Here is a 20,651-nt window from a genome sequence, read left to right as displayed (position 1 = left end):
TCTCTCATGTTCTTCTCCCCTCCCCCCATGTTGCTCTCCCCCATGTACTGTTTTCCCCTCTTCCCCCACTCAGCTTTATTTTTATTTTCTCCCCCTTCACCCACTGCTTCCCACCACTCAGTTGCTCCCCCCACACCTCGTGGACATTTCCATTTGTTTCCATTTTTGGAGGACCTGGCAGCTCCCATTTGCTGCCACGTGCACTGCTTCAATGAACAAAGCTTTTGGGCACCTAATATTTCATTTTTTTAGGTCTCACCTGAGCAAGCGCATGCGCTGCCCTGGCGAGACTTTTAGTAAGTGGGCATTTAAAAATCCAACCACATGCTTTTTGTGTGGCCTAGAGCGTGCGGTCACGCGCACAGTTACGCGCAGAGGCGCCATCTGGCTTTCCTCTGTCTTCCTAATTAAGTGCACCGCTCGAGGGCACCCTTACTGCGCGCGCACATCAGCATTAGTTAATCACTCCTTCACGGCTTTTATTTTGCGTGTGCTTTACAGCGAGCACAAATGGCAAATTAGCATTATTCACTCCTGCACGGCTTTTATTTTGCGTGTGCTTTAAAATATTATTATTAGCTATCTGTTGTGACAATCTGTTACATGGATGTTTTTTAAAACGATAGCATTTGTTATTCCCTCGTGCACTCTTTTTTTTTTTTTCCAGAAACAAGCAGCTGATACAGGGCAAGGCGACATAACCAGAGGCATTAAGCAATGTATTAATGTATTAATTTGTTATTGCATCTTTTCTCTCTTTCCCCCCTTCATTCTCTCTCTCTCTCTCCCCCCTTTCTCTCGCCTTCATTTACTCTCTCTATCACCCTATTTCGCTCTCTTTTTTACTCCCCTACATCACTGCACCACCACAGCATCACTCAGGACCACCACAGCATCACTCAGTACCACAACAATATCACTCGACACCACAACAGCATCCCTCAACACCACCACAGCATCACTCAGCGCCACCACAGCATCACTCAGCACCACCACAGCATCACTCAGCATCACCACAGCATCACTCAGCGCCACCACAGCATCACTCAGCGCCACCACAGCATCATTCAGGGCCACAACAGCAACACTCAGCGCCACCACAGCATCACTCAGCGTCACCACAGCATCACTCAGCGCCATCACAGCATCACTCGGGCCAACACAGCATAACTCAACACCACCACAGCATCACTCAGCACCACAACAGCATCACTCAGCACCACCACAGCATCAGTCAGCACGACCACAGCATCACTCAGGGCCACCAAAGCATCACTCAGCGCCACCACAGCAACACTCAGCACCACAACAGCATCACTCAAGGCCACAACAATAGCACTCAGGGCCACAACAATATCACTCAGCGCCACTACAGCATCAGTCAGCACCACCACAGCATCACTTAGCACCACCACAGCATCACTCAGGGCCACCACAGTATCCCTCCGGGCCACCACAGAATCAGTCAGCGCCACCACAGCAACAGTCAGCACCACAACAGCATCACTCAGCACCACCACAGCATTACTCTGCGTCACCACAGCATCACTCTGCGTCACCACAGAATCACTCTGCGTCACCACAGCATCACTCTGCGCCACCACAGAATCACTCAGCGCAACCACAGCATCACTCTGGGCCACCACAACATCACTCTGGGCCACCACAGCATCACTCAGCACCACCACAGCATCACTCAGGGCCACAACAATATCACTCAGCGCCACTACAGCATCAGTCAGCACCACCAAAGCATCACTCAGCACCATTACAGCATCACTCAGGGCCACCACAGCATCACTCAGCAACACCACAGCATCACTCAACGCCACCACAGCAACACTCAGCACCAACACAGCATCACTCAGCGCAACCACAGCATCACTCAGGGTCACCACAGCAACACTCAGCACCACCAGGGCATCTCTCAGCACCACCACAGCATCACTCAGCGTCACCACAGCATCACTCAGGGCCACAACAGCAACACTCAGCACCACCACAGCATCACTCAGCAACACCACAACATCACTTAGCACCACCAAAGCATCACTCATGGCCAACACAGCATCACTCAACACCACCACAGCATCACTCAGCACCACCACAGCATCACTCAGCATCATCACACTGTGTCACGGCAGCATCACTCAGCACCACCACAGCATCACTCTGCACCACCACAGCATCACTCAGCACCACAACAGCATCACTCAGAGCCACCACATCATCACTCAGCGCCACCACAGCATCACTCAGCACCACCACAGCATCACTCTGCACCACCACAGCATCACTCTGCACCACCACAGCATCACTCAGAGCAACCACAGCATCACTCAACGCCACCACAGCATCACTCAAAGCCACCACAGCATCACTCAACGCCACCACAGCATCACTCAGCGAAACAACAGCATCACTCAGCACCACCACAGCATCATTCAGCACCACCACAGCATCACTCAGCACCACCACAGCATCACTCAGCACCACCACAGCCTCACTCAGCATCACCACAGCATCACTCAGCGCCACCAGAGCATCACTCAGCACCACCACAGCATCACTCAGCACCACCACAGCATCACTCAGCACCACCACAGCATCCCTCAGCACCACCACAGCATCACTCAGCGCAACCACAGCATCACTCAACGCCACCACAGCAACACTCAGCACCACCACAGCATCACTCAGCGACACCACAGCATCACTCAGCAACACCACAGCATCACTCAGGACCAACACAGCATCACTCAGCACCACCACAGCATTATTCAGCACCACCGCAGCATCACTCAGGACCACCACAGCATCACTCAGGACCAACACAGCATCATTCAGCCCCAACACAGCATCATTCAGCACCACCACAGCATCACTCAGCACCACCACAGCATCACTCAGCACCACCACAGCATCACTCAGCATCACCACAGCATCACTCAGCACCACCACAGCATCACTCAGCGCAACCACAGCATCACTCAGCGCAACCACAGCATCACTCAACGCCACCACAGCAACACTCAGCGCCACCACAGCATCACTCAGCGACACCACAGCATCACTCAGGACCAACACAGCATCATTCAGCACCACCACAGCATGACTCAGGACCACCACAGCATCACTCAGCATCACCACAGCATCACTCAACACCACCACAGCATCACTCAGCGCAACCACAGCATCACTCAGCGCAACCACAGCATCGCTCAATGCCACCACAGCAACACTCAGCGCCACCACAGCATCACTCAGGACCAACACAGCATCACTCAGGACCAACACAGCATCATTCAGCACCAACACAGCATCATTCAGCACCAACACAGCATCATTCAGCACCACCACAGCATCACTCAGCACCACCACAGCATTACTCAGCACCACAACAGCATCACTTAGCATCACCACAGCATCACTCAGCATCGCCACAGCATCACTCAGCGCAACCACAGCATCACTCAGCGCAACCACAGCATCACTCAACGCCACCACAGCAACACTCAGCGCCACCACAGCATCACTCAGCGACACCACAGCATCACTCAGGACCAACACAGCATCATTCAGCACCACCACAGCATCACTCAGGACCACCACAGCATCACTCAGCATCACCACAGCATCACTCAGCATCACCACAGCATCACTCGGTGCAACAACAATATCACACAGCATCACTCAGCGCCACCAGAGCATCACTCAACGCCACCACAGCAACACTCAACGCCACCACAGCATCACTCAACGCCACCACAGCATCACTCAGCGACACCACAGCATCACTCAGCGACACCACAGCATCACTCAGCACCATCACAGCATCATTCAGCACCACCACAGCATCACTCAGCACCACCACAGCATCACTCAGCACCACCACAGCATCACTCAGCATCACCACAGCATCACTCAGCATCACCACAGCATCACTCAGCGCAACCACAGCATCACTCAACACCACCACAGCAACACTCAGCACTACCACAACATCACTCAGGACCACCACAGCATCACTCAGCGCAACAACAGCATCACTCAGCACCACCACAGCATCACTCAGCACAACCACAGCATCACTCAGCGCAACAATAGCATCACTCAACGCCACCACAGCAACACTCAGCGCCACCACAGCATCACTCTGCGACCCCACAGCATCACTCAGGACCAACACAGCATCACTCAGCACCACCACAGCATCATTCAGCACCACCACAGCATAGCATCACTCAGGACCACCACAGCATCACTCAGGACCACCACAGCATCACTCGGTGCAACAACAATATCACACAGCATCACTCAGCGCCACCAGAGCATCACTCAGCACCACCACAGCATCACTCAGCACCACCACAGCATCACTCAGCATCACCACAGCATCACTCAGCATCACCACAGCATCACTCAGCACCACCACAGCATCACTCAGCGCAACCACAGCATCACTCAGCGCAACCACAGCATCACTCAACGCCACCACAGCAACACTCAGCGCCACCACAGCATCACTCAGCGACACTACAGCATCACTCAGGACCAACACAGCATCACTCAGCACCACCACAGCATCATTCAGCACCACCACAGCATCACTCAGGACCACCACAGCATCACTTGGTGCAACAACAATATCACTCAGCACCACAACAGCATCACTCTGCGCAACCACAGCATCACTCAGGGCCACAACAGCACCACTCTGCACCACCACAGCATCACTCAGCACCACCACTGCATCACTCAGCGCCCCCACAGCATCACTCAGCAACAGAACAGCATCACTACACACCACCAAAGCATCACTCACGGCCAACACAGCATCCCTCAGGGCCACCACAGCATCACTCAGCACCACCACAGCATCACTCAGCGCCACCACAGCATCACTCAGGGCCACCACAGCATCACTCAGCAACACCACAGCATCAGTAAGCACCACCAAAGCATCACTCACGGCCAACACAGCATCCCTCAGGGCCAACACAGCATCACGCAACACCACCACAGCATCACACAACACCACCACAGCATCACTCAGCACCACCACAGCCTCACTCAGCACCACCACAGCATCACTCAGAACCACCACAGCATCACTCAGGGCCACAACAATATCACTCAGCGCCACCACAGCATCAGTCAGCACCACCACAGCATCACTCAGCACCACCACAGCATCACTCAGAGCCACAACAATATCACTCAGCGCCACCACAGCATCACTCAACACCACATCAGTATCACTCAGCAAGACCTTGGTATCACTCAGCAAGACCTAAGTATCATTCAGCATCACCTCAGCATCGTCTCAGCACCAGCCACCACCACCACTACCACCTCAACATCACTCAGCCTGCTCTCGGAATCTGCCATCTGTTGATTCCCCCCTAGCGTCTGGCCGCTGCTAGTGTTATAATACAGTTACTAGTTCACAACCTTCAACCTCCAATTGTTTATGCCCCCTCAAAAAAAAACTTTACCAAACAACCATTGGAATAGGTTAAAACAAGTTGCCAGCATTGCAAGAACAAAAGAAAAATGAGGAAAAATTTTATTGTACATACATTTTTTAATATGGTCGTTCTGTTGGACATAATGCCTTCTTGGTCATATATAAGGTAACAAAAATGCTTCTGACACTTTTTTATTACAACTTTTCAGCATGCTGCACAGCAGCAGCCACACTTCACAGCTTAAACACATTGGCAAAGTCAATAGCTCTGCCTAAACACTTATAAGGCCCCAAAGGCGAGACCTATTGGCTATGCCAATGCTTGTTTATTTAAAGATGTAAGTGGCATCTGCCATCTGCCATCTGAAAAGTAAAATGGCACCTGCAATATTCTGTTTGTTCACGAATGCATGATGATACATGTGTGTGCAAGAAGAATGGCAAGATGGGCAACAGCGGCCACGTCATTGTGCCTTTGCTTTTCTTTTTTCTTTATTTTTTAGGGTCGAGCCTGTGAGAGCATGTGCTAGTGCATGCGTCTCACTTGGTTGACACTGTTGCAGCAGTGGCCGGCACAGGTGAGCACTGTGGGGTGGTGGGGCGGGGAAGGGCGCAGCAGGGGGGGAAGCCGACAGACTACAGAATAGGTGTTAATAATTTATTTAATTATGCCTATTCTGTCGTCTGTCGACTTCCCCCCAGCTACCACCCCGCCCCGCCCTACAGCGTTTACCTGTGCTGGCCGCTGCTGCACTGTTAACAAAGAAGGATTGGATCTTGCCCATTGCTTACCATTTGTTGGCTTTGCGTGGCACTCTTCTTTACAACCCCGTAATTTGTCACTGCAGACCTAGCATGATTTACATTCTTCTCTATAGAGCAGGGACCAAGCACTGATTGATTAAACTTAAACAGTGCCTGTCCGCTGCTCCCGGCGTGGTTGAGGTACTATTTTGTATTTTTTAACTTCTAGTACCCAGCAGACAGAAAATTCTTGTGACTGGCAAAAACATGCACAGCAGGACAAACAAAATTGCAATGATTTATTTTATGTAGTCAACTTTCTTTTCTTTTGGCAAGTCTTCTTTTCTTCCCTTTGCACTCATGTTTTCATTTGTTTTTTGCTCGTGGCACTGTTTTCAAAAGATGAGGATTAACATTGTCTCTTTCTTTTGTGTAATTTCTGAAATGATGCTTTAACACATAATTGTGCAGTACACCCCAATCCACCCAACTCCAATCCGCCTCACTCCAGTACACGCCACCTCACCCCACTAAATCCAATCCACCCCAGACCAATCCAATCCACCCCGCTCCAATACAAACCACTCACGCCAATCCAATTCCACTCCAATCCTCCCAACCCACCCACTCCAATCTGAAGCAATCTGCCCCACTCCAATCCCAAAAATCTGCCCCACCCCATAGCAATTTTCACCACTCCAATTTGTCCCACTCCAATCCAAAAAACAATCTGCCCCACTACAGTTAAAAACAATCTGCTGCACTCCAATTCAATTCACCTCACTCCAGTCCACCCACTCCATCCCAATTCACCCTACTCCAATATACCACAATACACTGCACTCCAATCCAATCCACCCCAATTCAATCTACTCCACTCCCACCCCAATCCACCCCACTCCTTCCCCATTCCACTCCACTCCAACCCAACCCAATTCAAACCACCATAATCCACCCCACTCCAATCCAAAACAATATGTCCCACTCAAATCTGCCCCACTCCAATCTGACCCACACCAATCTGCCCCCTCCAATCCAGAACAATATTCCCCACTTCAGTCCAAAACAATCAGCCCCAATCCAATCTGCCCTACTCCAATCCAAAACAAGCTGCCCCACTCCAATCTAAAGCAACATGCACGGCTCCAATCCAGAACAATGTGCCCACTCCAATCAGACCCACTCCAAATCAAAACAATGTGCCCCACTCCAATCCAAAACAACGTGCCCCCCTCTCCAATCAGACCCACTCAATCCAAAACAATCTGCCCCAATCCAATCCAAAACAATCCGCCCCACTTCAATCCACCCCACTCCCCCCCAATTCTCCTCACCCCAAACAAATCCCCCCACTCCAATCCACCCCACAGCAATCTATTCCGACCCAATCCAGCCAAATCCAATCTACCCACTTCAATCCACCTACCCCAGTCCAATCAACCCCACCCCAATCCAGTTCTCTCACTCCAATCCAATTCGGACCACCCTACTCAACCCAATCCACCTCACTCCAATCCATTCCCCCACTGCAATCCAATCCAGTCAACTCCACATCACCCCACCCCACGTCATTCCAATCCACCCCACTCCAACACCACTCCATTCCACCCCCTTCCAGTCCACCTTATTCCAATCCAGTCATCCCCACTGAATCAATTTGACTCCTCTCCAATCCACTACACCTCAGTGCAATCCACCCCACTCCAACCAACCCCACCCAAACCAGTCCAACCCAGCCTACCCCAAACCAATCCACACCACTCCACTCCAATCCACCCCACTCCAGTCCATTCCCCCCAATCAAATCCACCCCATTTTCCTCCACCCCACTCCAATTTAACCCACCCCATCCAATTCACTCCTCACCACTGCTGTCCAATCCACCCCACTTTACTCCAATATAGTCCACCCCACTCAGTCTAATCCATCCAGCCCACCACACACCAACCCACTGCAGTCCTAACCACTCCATTCCAGTCCACCCCACTCCAGTCCAGTCCACCCTACTCCAGTACAACCCACTCCAATCCAATCCACCCCACTCCAATCCAAACCATCCCACTCCACTCTACTCTAATTCACCCCCACTCCGTTCCAACCTACTCTAATCCAATCCACCCACCCCAATCCACACTACACCAGTCCTATCACTCAAATCCACTCACTCCCTCACTCACTCACCCCAAACCAATCTAATCCACCCCACTCCAATCCACCCCACCCACTCCAATCCACCTTACCCCATTTCAATTCACCCCCTCAAATTCAATCCACCCCATCAAGTCCACACACTCCAATCCACCTCACTCCACTCAAATCCACCCCCCTCCAATCCACCTTACCCCATTTCAATTCACCCCACTCCAATTCAATCCATCAATTCAATCCATCAACGGTATAAGGCCCTTATGGGACCCCAGGGCACTGTAAATCTCAATCCAACCCATTCTACCCCAATCCAATCCACCCCAATCCACCTCAATACCCTCTAAGCCACTCCACCCTATTCCACCCCTTTGCACTCCACTCTACACCACTTCACAACACTGCACTCTACGACACTCTCTGCCAATGAAACGCTGAACTCTACGCGCGTCTGCTCAACTTTATAACACTTTACGGCACTCTACCATATGACAGTCTACTCCCCCACTTCACTCTAGGACACTCCACACCACACTAACTTTTAGCTAAGCTGAACGGCAGCCACACTAGTGTACAACTTGGCAAAAACATATTGTCAAAGCCAATAGCTCTTGTATAGGCAATACCTATTGGCTTTGCCAGTGCTTGTTTTTTAATAGATTTGGCAAAACCAATAGCTTCAAAAGGCAAGACCTACTGGCATTGTTTTGCTGCCTTCTCTAGTGCCCCTTTGTCTCATAAACTATGCTATATCCTGACCTCTTTTACTGTCGCCACCACAGTTCTGCAGTCTAAAACTCTCTGCTTTCTCCTCAGGTTTCTATAATGGTCACTCCAAGGTTGCCATAAAGAGCTTGAAGCAGGGCACCATGTCGCCCAATGCCTTCCTAGCTGAAGCCAACCTCATGAAGAACCTGCAGCACCCGCGGCTGGTACGGCTGTACGCTGTCGTGACCGAGGAGCCCATTTACATTGTGACTGAGTTCATGGAGAATGGTAAGGCCCAGACCAATAGAAATGCCCGGGCCTGGGGTATGGGTCAGGCTTACAGTAAGGTCCAGAATGAGGGTGAGGCCCAAGCCTAAACCAAGGACCTACCTACGGTAAGGCTTAGGCTTCTATAATAAGGCCCTGGTTAAGACCCAGCACCTTTATTAAAGCTGAGCCTCCAGATAGGCCCAGACGTACAGGGGCAATACTGTCCAAGAACGGAAAGCCGGTTCTACGTTAAGGCCTAGGATTAGCCTCTCACCAACCAAAAGCCAGACCTAAAGTAAGTTTCATGTCTACCCTAATGCCCAGATTTCTGTCAAGACCCAATAACATGCCGCCTCTAGTAGAGGCATTAAAGACTGGTTAAAGGTTTCCTGCAGCAATCACAAGCCCAGGTAGAGGAGTCATTGGACCGTCTTGGGCAGGCTATGACTCACCAGTGGTAGCCCAGGCTGAGCTAAAAGTCTAGACGGTTTCACTGGGGGAGGCAGACGCTAACAAGGATAATCACAGTGGGGGTAAAAGATTAAGTACTCAAAAGTTCATGTAAAACATTCTAAAACTAGGTGGTTTTATTGTTAAGAACAGCTGGAAGCCGTACTGTATAACTGCTTAGATTCAAGTCTACAGGAGGATGTGCTAAAGTGGAAAATTGGTAAAAGCCATTATGGGACCACAGGGCACTGTAAGTCTCAAATGCACTTGGGCTACTGGAAGCAGGAGTTTGGGTCTAGCCAAAAAGTTCTTTTTGCCCTTGGTTGTTGTTCTGAGTTCAGTCTGTTTATGCAGTGGTTGTCTCAATACATTGCATGAAGAGGGCTCTACAAAGACTGAGGCACTGCGAATGGGCTCGAAGTCATAAACTCATGCAACCCTGTAAAAGGTCAGAGACGCAGTTGATGAGGCTGATATTGTTTCGTCTGGATAGTGAGGTTCCATCCTGGTCCTTCTGAAGGAGGTTAGAGAAGTTAATGGTCATTGTTGAGAAAGGGTCTGCATCGCAGACAGGGCATGGGTGGACTCTCAAATATACAACTTCTAACTGCAGATTCCTCACCCTGTGGATATTCCGCAGGCATCAGATTGGATCTGGAAAACTCAAAAGCAGTACTCCGGTGCACCGACACGTGTTGTTGCGTGGCTCGGCATCAACAATGTTTCTCTCTGGAAGTGACTAACAGAGCTGCATAGAGGCTTCACTCATGCGCGCTGATGGCAGTTCCTTTCTATCCACGTATTCAGATGTGGATCCCGAGCTCCAATCCTTTTATCTATGAAGAGATTTTTCTATTCTTTTTCTCAAAATGTTACCCATGTGCAAGGGAAATGTGCACTCCTAAAATGACAGGGTTTAAACCTTGTAGGGTCTTCAGATGTCTGTGAAAGATCCCCATCAGATATGCACAGGCATGCCCAGGTGCTTGGGGTCGGACACGACCCCAGGGACTGCAACAACTGCAAGACCCAGACAAACCCAAAGGCCATATGGGATCATGAACTGAAGATTTACGTCACAATACACCGCAAGCCTCTGTGCCATGACCAGTCAAAGTCGAAAGGAAGGTCCTCTTCCCGCTCCTGAAATGGTTCCCACAGCAGATCTTCATTGAGGTCAAGGTCCTTGGGTGAGTCAAAGGAGAAACACAAGAAATCAAAGCAGGGATCAGTCCCTACCCATCATTATCAATCATCAGAAAAGGCACAACAGCATCAAACTGCAACCTGTTCTTGCTCCCGAACTCCTGAGCAGCTAATTCTAAGTCTGGTCCTGATGCATCAAAACCTTTGGGGTCTGTCGGTGCAATTGCAGTTAGTTTAAACCTTTAGGGAGGCCATGCTGTGCATCTTTGGTGTCTTCAGGCTCCCTCTGGCACACCTTTGGGCCCTAGGGTCCAAAGGGCCTCCAGTCAGACTTTCGCTGGCGGGTTTACGTCAGCGCTGTCAGTGTCTCTCAATCCTACCTTGGGTTCCACACCAGCTATGGTGCCGACTTTTTCTCAGCACCACACTCTGCACCGTTTCCTTCGACGTCGAAGCAGAAGCCTCCGGCACAGGAGGATAATTCACACCCTATAGTAGTCTCTGATTCTGAGCCGAACTTGCATCAGCCTCGACTGTGGCCGCATTCTGAACCCACCTGCAATCCTTCTGATTCTGATACACTACCTTTACCGCGCCACCATACACATAGACTACAGTACGTTTTTTGGTTCAAACTCGGATCAAAGTCAGATTTACGGTTATGATGGAGATTTCCTTTTTCCCATAATATGATGAAGACAATTGATATGAGATATTACAGGATGCTAGTGGCTTAAACACCTTCCCAGACACTGCAATTGCCCATCCCCTGGTTCTGCCACTGAGAGTGCGTCTTTTACTGTTGTGACTAGAAGCACGATAGAGGTCTTTGTCCTGCAACTCCCATCATGGAGGTTAAAACCAAAGTTCTGACAGATCCTTCATCCCGACCAGGCTCAACCCGAACCTCTCCTGCCATTTAATGAGGCGCTTACAGATACACTCTTGGGCAAAACCATGTTCTGGTCCTCCGGTCAACAGGCAGGTCACTCATCACCACAGACCAGCTCCAGGCAAACCTGAATTTCTCATGCAGCATCCAACATGAGAGGACTTGGCAGTTCAGGTGTCCACCTGTAAAGTCGACACTAACGCCTTCCCCATGACTCCACATGATGGTAAATTCAAACATATAAAAACCTTTGGCAAGGAAATTTTTCTTCTGTCACCCTTGCCCTACGTTCAGTAAATGTCAGCTGTCTCCTTGGCTGCTACACCCATGTACAATGGAAGATGGTCAGTCAGATCTTACCAGTGGTCACAGGTAAATTACTGGAGTATGTAGCCCAAGCCATTCAGGACGTCCGGGACGCAGCAAAATGTGTTATCCGGTTTGGCTTAGACACAACCCATTGCTTGGGTAAGGCAACAGCCATGAGTGTGGTGCTTCAGATTCTCAAGAGATTGCCAGGCATCCTCAATGGATATGCCACTTGATGGGCCTCACCTCTTTGGTGAGAAGGCAGATTTGCCCCTAGAATGATTTATGGAGAGCTGCACCATAACACATTCATTGGGTTTCTCCACACACGCAGACAGTTTCCTCAACAATTTTGGCCATGGCAGGCTTCCATGAGAGGTTTGGCATACCACTAAAGTCAGTTCCTTCTGCCTGCACAGCAAACTTCCCAGCTCTTTCAAGGTTAAGGACACAGCTCTCAGAGACAATGCTAAGGGGATATGACACAACTCAGTCCTCTTCCCCTCCCACAAACAAAAATTCACAGCCACTTTAGTGTGTACTTTCTGGTACACAGCTTCTCTGCAGGAGATGTCATTTCGATCCGGGGTGGTAAGATATTACATCCAACAGATGGGCCTTCTTGTAATCTAATGCAGCTATTCCCTCCTATTTATTTCTACCCAGCCTCACTTTCCACTCCCATCAGTACGGCTGAGGGTGGAATATATGTCCGTTTTGTAGCGGGAAGTGCAGGTCATTTTGGCCAAAAGGGCCAGAGAAGGGGTTCAAGTCTCAGAAGCAGGAACTGGGTGTTATTCCCGCTACTTTGTGCAGAAGGACACGGAGTGTCATCCTATTTTAGATCTCTCCCTCTCAAGCCTTCCTGCAATAGGACAAATTTGAGATGGTTATGCTTTCCTAGGTTTTGTCTGCCTTCGATCCTAGAGACTGGATGGTAGCATTGGACCTCAAGGATGGGTATTTCGTTATCCATCCTGAAGGCTCCACAGGCTCTCTCTGCAGTTCACAGTAGCCAGGAGCATTTTAAGTTTGCGGAGCTCCCTTTTAGCCTCACCAGTGCCCTGGGGGTAGTCACATCAGTGATGGCAGGGGCTGCAGCACACCTATCAACATTGGGGAGTCCAGTCTTCCCCTACCTTGATGGCTGGCTGTTGGAGATAGGATCGCCCCAGGCAGGTGTAGACCACCTTCAGATAATGGTGAACCTACTAACATCGTTAAGACTTACTATCTACGTGTCAATGTCACATCTGACTCCTTCACAGACTCTCCCATTCATCAGAGCTATCCTGGATAAGGTGTGATTACTTGCCCTTCCCCTGGAGTGGAGAGTCCAGGACATTCAAGCTATGATACCGATGTTTCAGCCTCAATCCTGGCTCTCTGTAAGGATGACCCTGAGGCTCTTGGGACTGTTGACCTCCTGCATCCTGCTGGTCAAAAATACCAGATGGCACATGCGGGCTCTGTAGTGGAATTAGAAGTCCCAGTTGGCACAGCACCAGGGAATTCTATCCTGGTTTCAGAGCCTGCAAATGACCTGCAGTGGTGGATGCTTAACTGTGATTGGGCCAGTGGCAGAACTCTCTCCTTACCCCAACCAGCTCACGGTGGTGACAGATGCATCACTGCTGGATTCCGGAGGCCATTTAGGAAAGGTAATCAGAGAATTCTGGTCTCTGGCTGAATTGAGACTACAAATCGATCAGTTAAAGTTGTGGGTAATCCGCTTGGCATCGAAGGCCTTTCAACCAACCACCAAAGAGAGGCTGGTATAGGTTCACACAGACAACGCCACCACAATGTGGTACTGCACTAAGAATGTCATGGTATGGTCTTAGGACCTGTACCAGAAACTTCTAAGCCTCTGGAAGTGGCTGAATCATCAAGGGCATTTTTCTGGTTATGAAACACTTGTTTGTGAAATGCCATGGTGGACAAACTCAGCCGCCAATGTTTAGCATATCAGAAAGAGCAGTTACACCCAGAAGTGGTGAAGGGCAAGTTTTGTCAATGGGAAGAACCCTTGCTCAGTATTTTTGCCACCGCCAAGTACATGCAATGTCAACACAGTTGCATACTGGAGCTCCCAAGAAGGCTCTCTCAGAGACCCATTCCACCGAGGGAGGAGCTGGAGAACCCTGTGTGCCTTTCGGCCACTGCCTCTCCTGGCTTGAGTTCTGACAAAGATCAGGAATGACTGGGCCCTAGTTGTTTTAGTGGCTCCGGATTGGGCCAGGGGAGTTTGGTACTCCAGGTATGATATTTGCCCTCTGCTCAAACTGCCCCTTCGGGATTATATCCTGTCTCACTATCAGGGCCGGGGCGTGCACCCGTGCCTGCCCAACCTGCATCTCCATTCATGGAAATTGAATTGTGGAAGTTGATTCCATTTGATCTCCCTCCCGAAGTTGTTGATGTTATCCTGGCAGCTAGGCACCTTTCCACAAAATTGGTGTGTACCAGTTGTTGGACAAGTTGGTGGCTAGGTGCTGCCACTGCCAAATGGCCCCATTAGAGGACAACTTGTCAGACTCTGTTTTATCTTTGACCCAGCAAGAACTTGCGCTGGGCACTGTTAAAGGTTACTTGTTGGCTCTTTTAGCTTTATTGCTGTGGCGGGATCAGCCTTCTTTTTTCAAATCACCTGTTGAGATGAGGTTTCTTAAAGGTTTACAGCATATGTTCCATCAAAGCCTTTTGTGACACCACAGTGGGACTTGCGTCTGGTTCTCACTTTTTTGATGTGCACCCCTATTGAGTCAATGCAAAGTTGTCCACTATGCCTATTGACCCTAAAAACTGTCTTTTTGGTCGCAATAAGATCAGCTCTAAGTAAGTGAGCAGCAGCCACCTTATACAACTTTTTTTCTAGACAAAGTGGCGTTGAGGACTCGAGCTTCATTCTTACCAAAAGTAGTGGCACCTTTTCATGTTATTCATGCTATCGCTGTTCCAACCTTCTTTGCTCTGCCTCACCTCACGAAAGAGGAGGAGAGTGATATCTTTTATAGCCCAAGAGTGCCTTCAGTTTCTACATTGATTGTTCTAGATTCTTTCAGGTGAACGATCAGCTGTTTGTCGGCTCTAGGAAGCAAAGGAAGGCAAGGCAGAGCAAAAAAGAATCACCTCTAGGAAGATCCTCTGCATTAAAATCTGCTATGCGATAGCTCGGAAGTTAGCACCAGAAGGATCGAGGGCTCGTTCCACTCGAGCCAAGGCTGCTTGTATGGCACTGGCATGCGGTGTGGTGGTCCTTGATATCTGTTAGGCTGCTATGTGGGCATCCGTGCCCGCGTTCCAGAAGCACTATTGCTTTAAAAGTTACAGTCATCAGTAGGAGTTTTTCACCCGACCCGTCCTACAGGCCATTTTGGTTTGAGCCATTCCACAGACCCACTACCTGGGGCGGTACTACTGTCGAATCTTATCACAAGGTGAGGAATCTGTGGTTAGAAGTATCCATCAGAAGAACAAGTTACTTACCTTTGGTAACACTCTTTCTGGTGGATACTCTGTCTAGCCACAGAGTCCTCACTGCCTTCTCTTCTCCTCGTTCTGTGGAATAGTAACAGCCCTCCCCAGTTAACCCAACATTACACCTCGAACACCAGATAGCACACTCAGCCCGCACAGCTCAAATACGCCTTAAATGGCTGTATTGGAGTCCTAACAGCACAAGCTCCTTCAGCGCACATTAGACTCAACAGCTGCCACCCTCATGCACACAACATGGCTCCAAGCCATCTAGTTGACTGTGGGTTGGTCAACTCCAAAGTACATCTTTTTTATATATACTCCTTGGAGGGCATCAACGCCACATAGTGGGAAGAGGTGTCTTGAAACAGGGTAAAGAACTATACACCATAGTAGATTGAATAGAATGTTAATGCCCTTAGCTGCCAGCATCCATGCGCATAATGCCCCATACTGATCATAGAATCAAATCTACACAGAGCCTATCCAATATATTCCAGCAGAAAACAACACACCAGTCTACTCCAACCTTGCCAGTCACTATCCAACATGACTCCTCTCTAAAGAATAGGAAAAAGAACCAAATACAATAGAAACAAACCACTTTGACGCTGGTCCTGAGAATACCAGAAGAATAGAAGGCATCCAGCCATTGTCTATGGTAGGAACGATCTACACAAATGCACTTGAGGAAACATACCATGAAGGCCTGGATCGGTGAGAGCGCGCGTGTAAAGTGAGACCACAACCACTGGGATGAGGGGGCAGCAGGGATGAGACTCTTGTTTGGAATGGAATGGAAGGTACATTTATATAGCGCAGCTATCACTCCAGGGAGCATCTTGGCGCTAGATGTCAACATTGTTTAAGCGATGCTCTCTCTTTGTTTTGCCTCTGTATGCCTCTTCACAGTATCCCCTGATTTCCAAGTCTCTGACAGGCTGTGTTTTCTCACTCTGCCACCCACTCATGCCTGCTTCATCATTACTCCTCACTTCCGTCTCGCCAATCACCCTCGATGCTCTGAGAAGGGTTTACGTAGGCAGGAAGTGTTATTGAACGGAAGAAGCAGAGAGCAACACAATATTGTGTGCTTCTTTGTGGGCTGTGCTCTCGGGCTCTCTCGCCATTGTCTGTGCTCTCAGCAGGGCTTTAAGTGGGATGCAAAAGGTGGGGCAGTAAAAGGGGCGTGTCCAGAGAGAGTACATGTGAACCCTTGCTAGGAGGCATGGCCTATGTAATTATGGGTGTGGCTTAAGACATGTAAACTAAAACCCACACAGAGTACCTCCTGCCTAGTATTTATTTGTTTGTCTCTGCAATATTTCTGATACTGCATCCACGCATTCAACATAAAGTGCGTTTGCAAAGGAGACGTTAACCCACGTTTTGGGTCTCTCTGCGCTGAAATGACTGATGTTTCTTGCTACCCAACTCAGTGGTACTCATTTTATCAGCCTTGGAAGGATAAAAGGCTGAGTGGATCGACCAGGATTCCTACGACCATACAGTCACACAGAGATCCCTGAGGGGGAGGGAGGTGCGTAAGTCCACTGAGCCACCAACCCAACTTATGTCACAATGGAAGCCATGAGCCCAAAAAAAGCCAGACCTATTGGCTTCACCAATGTGTAACAGTATCAGTTAAAAGAGTAACAATGACGTTGTGAAAAATGTAAATTGGAAATATTTAAATTCTACAAATATGAGACTAAACATTACTGAAGTCTGGGGATGAGTAGAGTTGTTCAGAGTGTCTTGCAATCACTTCTGTGCTCCCCTTTTGCACCTCTTTCCTCGACAGCCTTTGCAAGACACACCCTTTTTCTTCGACATCTTTTGGAAACTAACCCTACTCATAAGTCAGCCCTCGTATCTCTCCTCTTATGCACCCTCTTTCACTATCTCCTTCTGCTCTACCTCCTTGCATCTCCTGCACTTCACCAACCCCCACGCACACGTTCACCTGTAAACATTCGACTTTCTTTTACTTTTGCACAGTCCATATTTCAACAGCTTTGTACGGACTTCCTGCACTTTCGCATATACCCACAATTACCAGTAGCACAAGTCACTTAACAGTTGGATGTGCATTAGAGACCTTCTTTCTATAAGTCACCAGGACCCCAAAACCCTGCTCCAGTGAAATAGGGCCTGGTTGTTGGTAAATTACATCAAGTCTCTCTATTGGTCATTTTCGATAGGCCCTCTCTGCTGCCTTTCTCCATTGTCTCTTTATGGTGGTCTTTTCATTTGTCTCCCTGCAGGGACTCCTTTATGTTGGCATAATACACTGTCCCTCTCCGAAGCCCCTCTTTGTTAGCCTCTCTGTTGGCCATGCTCCCGGATACTTCACCCATGAGCAAGGCTTCTCTTGTGGCCAGGCCTCCAGAAGCTTCCCCTGTGACCTGCGCGTCTCCATTGGCCGCCGTCCCAAGCCTTTCTTCGAAGGCCCGCCTTGCAGGGCAGGAAGCTCCACCCGGGGATGGTTCTCTGCTCAAGTGCCCTCCATTGTTATGCGCAGACCTCGGCTTCCGTCGCCTCCTCTCAGCGCCTAATGCATGGCCAAGGTCTCGACCTCCATTGTGCATGCCCCTGGCGTGGAACCAAGGCCTTCCAAAGTAGCTGCTCATGGGCAAAGAGAAGGGCAGCTCGCAGCAGTCAAGAGGGCAGCCAAGGACATCTCACTGCAAGGCACGAGCAGCCTAGAGGGACATCTCACCCCGAGACAGGAGCACCCAACAAGGATAACAGCTCTCGAGACACAGACAGGCCAGGAGAGCATTTTACCTCAATGCACAGCTAGCAACAGTCACAGGGACATCTCACTTCAAGATACAGGTGCCCAACAAGTTCATCTCACCACAAGACTCAATCGACTCACATGGATATCTCCCCTCAAGACACAAGCATCCCAAAAGGACATCTCACCTCAAAACACTAAGGGCTGACAATGGCATCTCACCTCAGCACAGAAGCACCCCATGAGGACACCTCATCTCAATAAACAGACCACCCCGAAGAACATCTTACTTGCAACCCTCCTAACCCCCCTGCATCCCTGCTGCTAGCGCCTATCTTCCAGCGTGGACTAAAGACACGGACAGTCGGCGTATAGATCTCACTTTAAGGCATGAATGGCCCTTGGTTGATGCTCACATTTCAACTGTAGAAACTAACACAACAAGGACATCCTAAGAGAGGTGGCAGACAAAGACATCTCACTTCAAGGCACAACTCAAGACACAAGCAGCAGACAGGCATATCTGCTTCGAGACACAGCCTGCCCCCAAGGACGTCATACCTTACAACACAACTGGCAGATAGGGTCATCTCACCTGACGATATAAGCAGCAGGCAATGACATCTTACCCCAAGACGCAGGGAGCCCATAACGAAATCTCACCACAAGACACAAGCAGGTGAAAATGACTTCTCACCTCAACAGACATCATGCCCACAGGGACATCTCTCCTTAAGGCACAGAAGGCCTACAAAGAAGTCTTACCTCACGTGACAAGCAGCCCACGAGGACATCTCACCTCAAGATGCAGATGACTCACAAGGATATGTCACTTCAAGATATGTGGGTCATAGGCAGAAATTTCATCTCAAGATACAATGCTTTCATGTGATATTGAGAAATGTAGCCTCTCTTGCTGGTAGGCCGTCTGAAGAGCGGGCGCTGGTGTGTTGAGAGAGGGCCTGACATTAGTTGCAGTGTGAGGGCCAGGCCTGGTGGGCAGGATCCGAAATTGGCACCAGCAGACAGAAGAAAATAGGGCAACGTGAAATGCTATCGCTTGTGAACAGTGTGACATGCTGGTATTGGTAGCAGGTATTTAAGGAACCGCACCGATGTGCAGTGTGACAAGCTGGCACTGCTGGCAAGGGTGACGAGTTAATTCTGGTGGCCCGTGGAAAAAAGTCTGAAACTGGTGGACAGCATGAGAAGTCGACAGTGTAGGACAGTGTGAGAAACATGCACCAGCGGACTGTGTGGGAAACTGGCACAGGTGTGCAGTCAGACGAGTGGCACTCATGGGCATAAGGAGCTGGCACAGGCGAGCAGTGTAAGGACTAGCATTGGTGAAAAGCTTCAGCAATTGGCACTGGGGGCCTTGTACGAAGCTAGCACTGGTGTGCAGTAAACGGACCTGCCACAAGTGTCCACTGTGAGTACTGGCAGTGATGGGCAGTATGAAGAGCTGGTACTGGCGTGCAGTGTGAGGAGTGGCACAGGTGTGCATTATGAGGAGTGGCACAGGTGTGCAGTATGAGGAGTGGCACAGGTGTGCAGTGTGAGGAGTGGCACAGGTGTGCAGTGTGAGGAGTGGCACAGGTGGGCAGTATGAGGAGTGGCGCAGGTGTACACTGTGAGGAGTGGCACAGGTGGGCATCGTAAGAAGCTGGCACCTATGAGCATTGTAAAGAGCTGGCACATGTGCGCACTGTTCCAACTGGCGCTGATGGGCAAGATGAGAAGCTAGAATAGGTCTGAGTTTGGTGACCAATGGAATCTGACATTATTGGACAGAATGACAGCACAACCCTGGGGGTCAGTTTGAGGAACATACCCTGTTGGAAAAGTGCGTACAAAACTGATACAGAGGTGCAGTGTCAGTACTGTCGCTGATGGGCAGTGGGATTAGCAGGCACTTGCAAGGAGCTGGAACAGGTGTGCAGTACAAGAACTGTCACTCATTGTCTACAAAGAGCGGCTGCAGGTGTGCAGTGTGAGGGGTTGGCACTGGTGGAAGTGTTAGGAGCTGGCATTGGCGAGCAAGTAAGAAATCTGCATAAGTATCTAATTGGACAAGCTGCAGTGCTCCCAATGTGACTCTTTGCCAATCCAGCCCTGCCAACTACCACGCGTCGGGCATTAGGCTAACGCATTTCAGTGTGGTGAGCCGTATCACTGGACTGAGATGCAAAGTCACGCATAATGGGAATAGGGCCTGCCGCAGCTGTCAAGCCCTAGCGCTGCTATCCTGAGTGAAACTATTAAACTGGCGTAGCTAGCGCACTGCTCCCTGC

At 49.8% G+C, this 20,651-nt stretch overlaps 1 protein-coding gene across 2 annotated transcripts in view; it reads left to right on the top strand.

Annotated features, from left to right (window-relative positions):
- The window catches only part of LCK (LCK proto-oncogene, Src family tyrosine kinase), a 327,731-nt gene that overhangs the window by 240,609 nt on the left and 66,471 nt on the right, over positions 1 to 20,651 (top strand). For both annotated transcript variants that reach the window (XM_085648416.1, XM_085648415.1), the window contains exon 9: positions 9,176 to 9,355. In XM_085648416.1, the coding sequence (XP_085504542.1) occupies positions 9,176 to 9,355 (180 nt within the window). The remainder of the gene's footprint in view (positions 1 to 9,175; positions 9,356 to 20,651) is intronic.

Source organism: Triturus cristatus, chromosome 3_2 (genome assembly GCF_964204655.1).
Source record: "Triturus cristatus chromosome 3_2, aTriCri1.1, whole genome shotgun sequence".
Lineage (NCBI taxonomy): Eukaryota > Metazoa > Chordata > Amphibia > Caudata > Salamandridae > Triturus > Triturus cristatus.
This window is presented reverse-complemented; position numbering and strand designations above follow the sequence as displayed.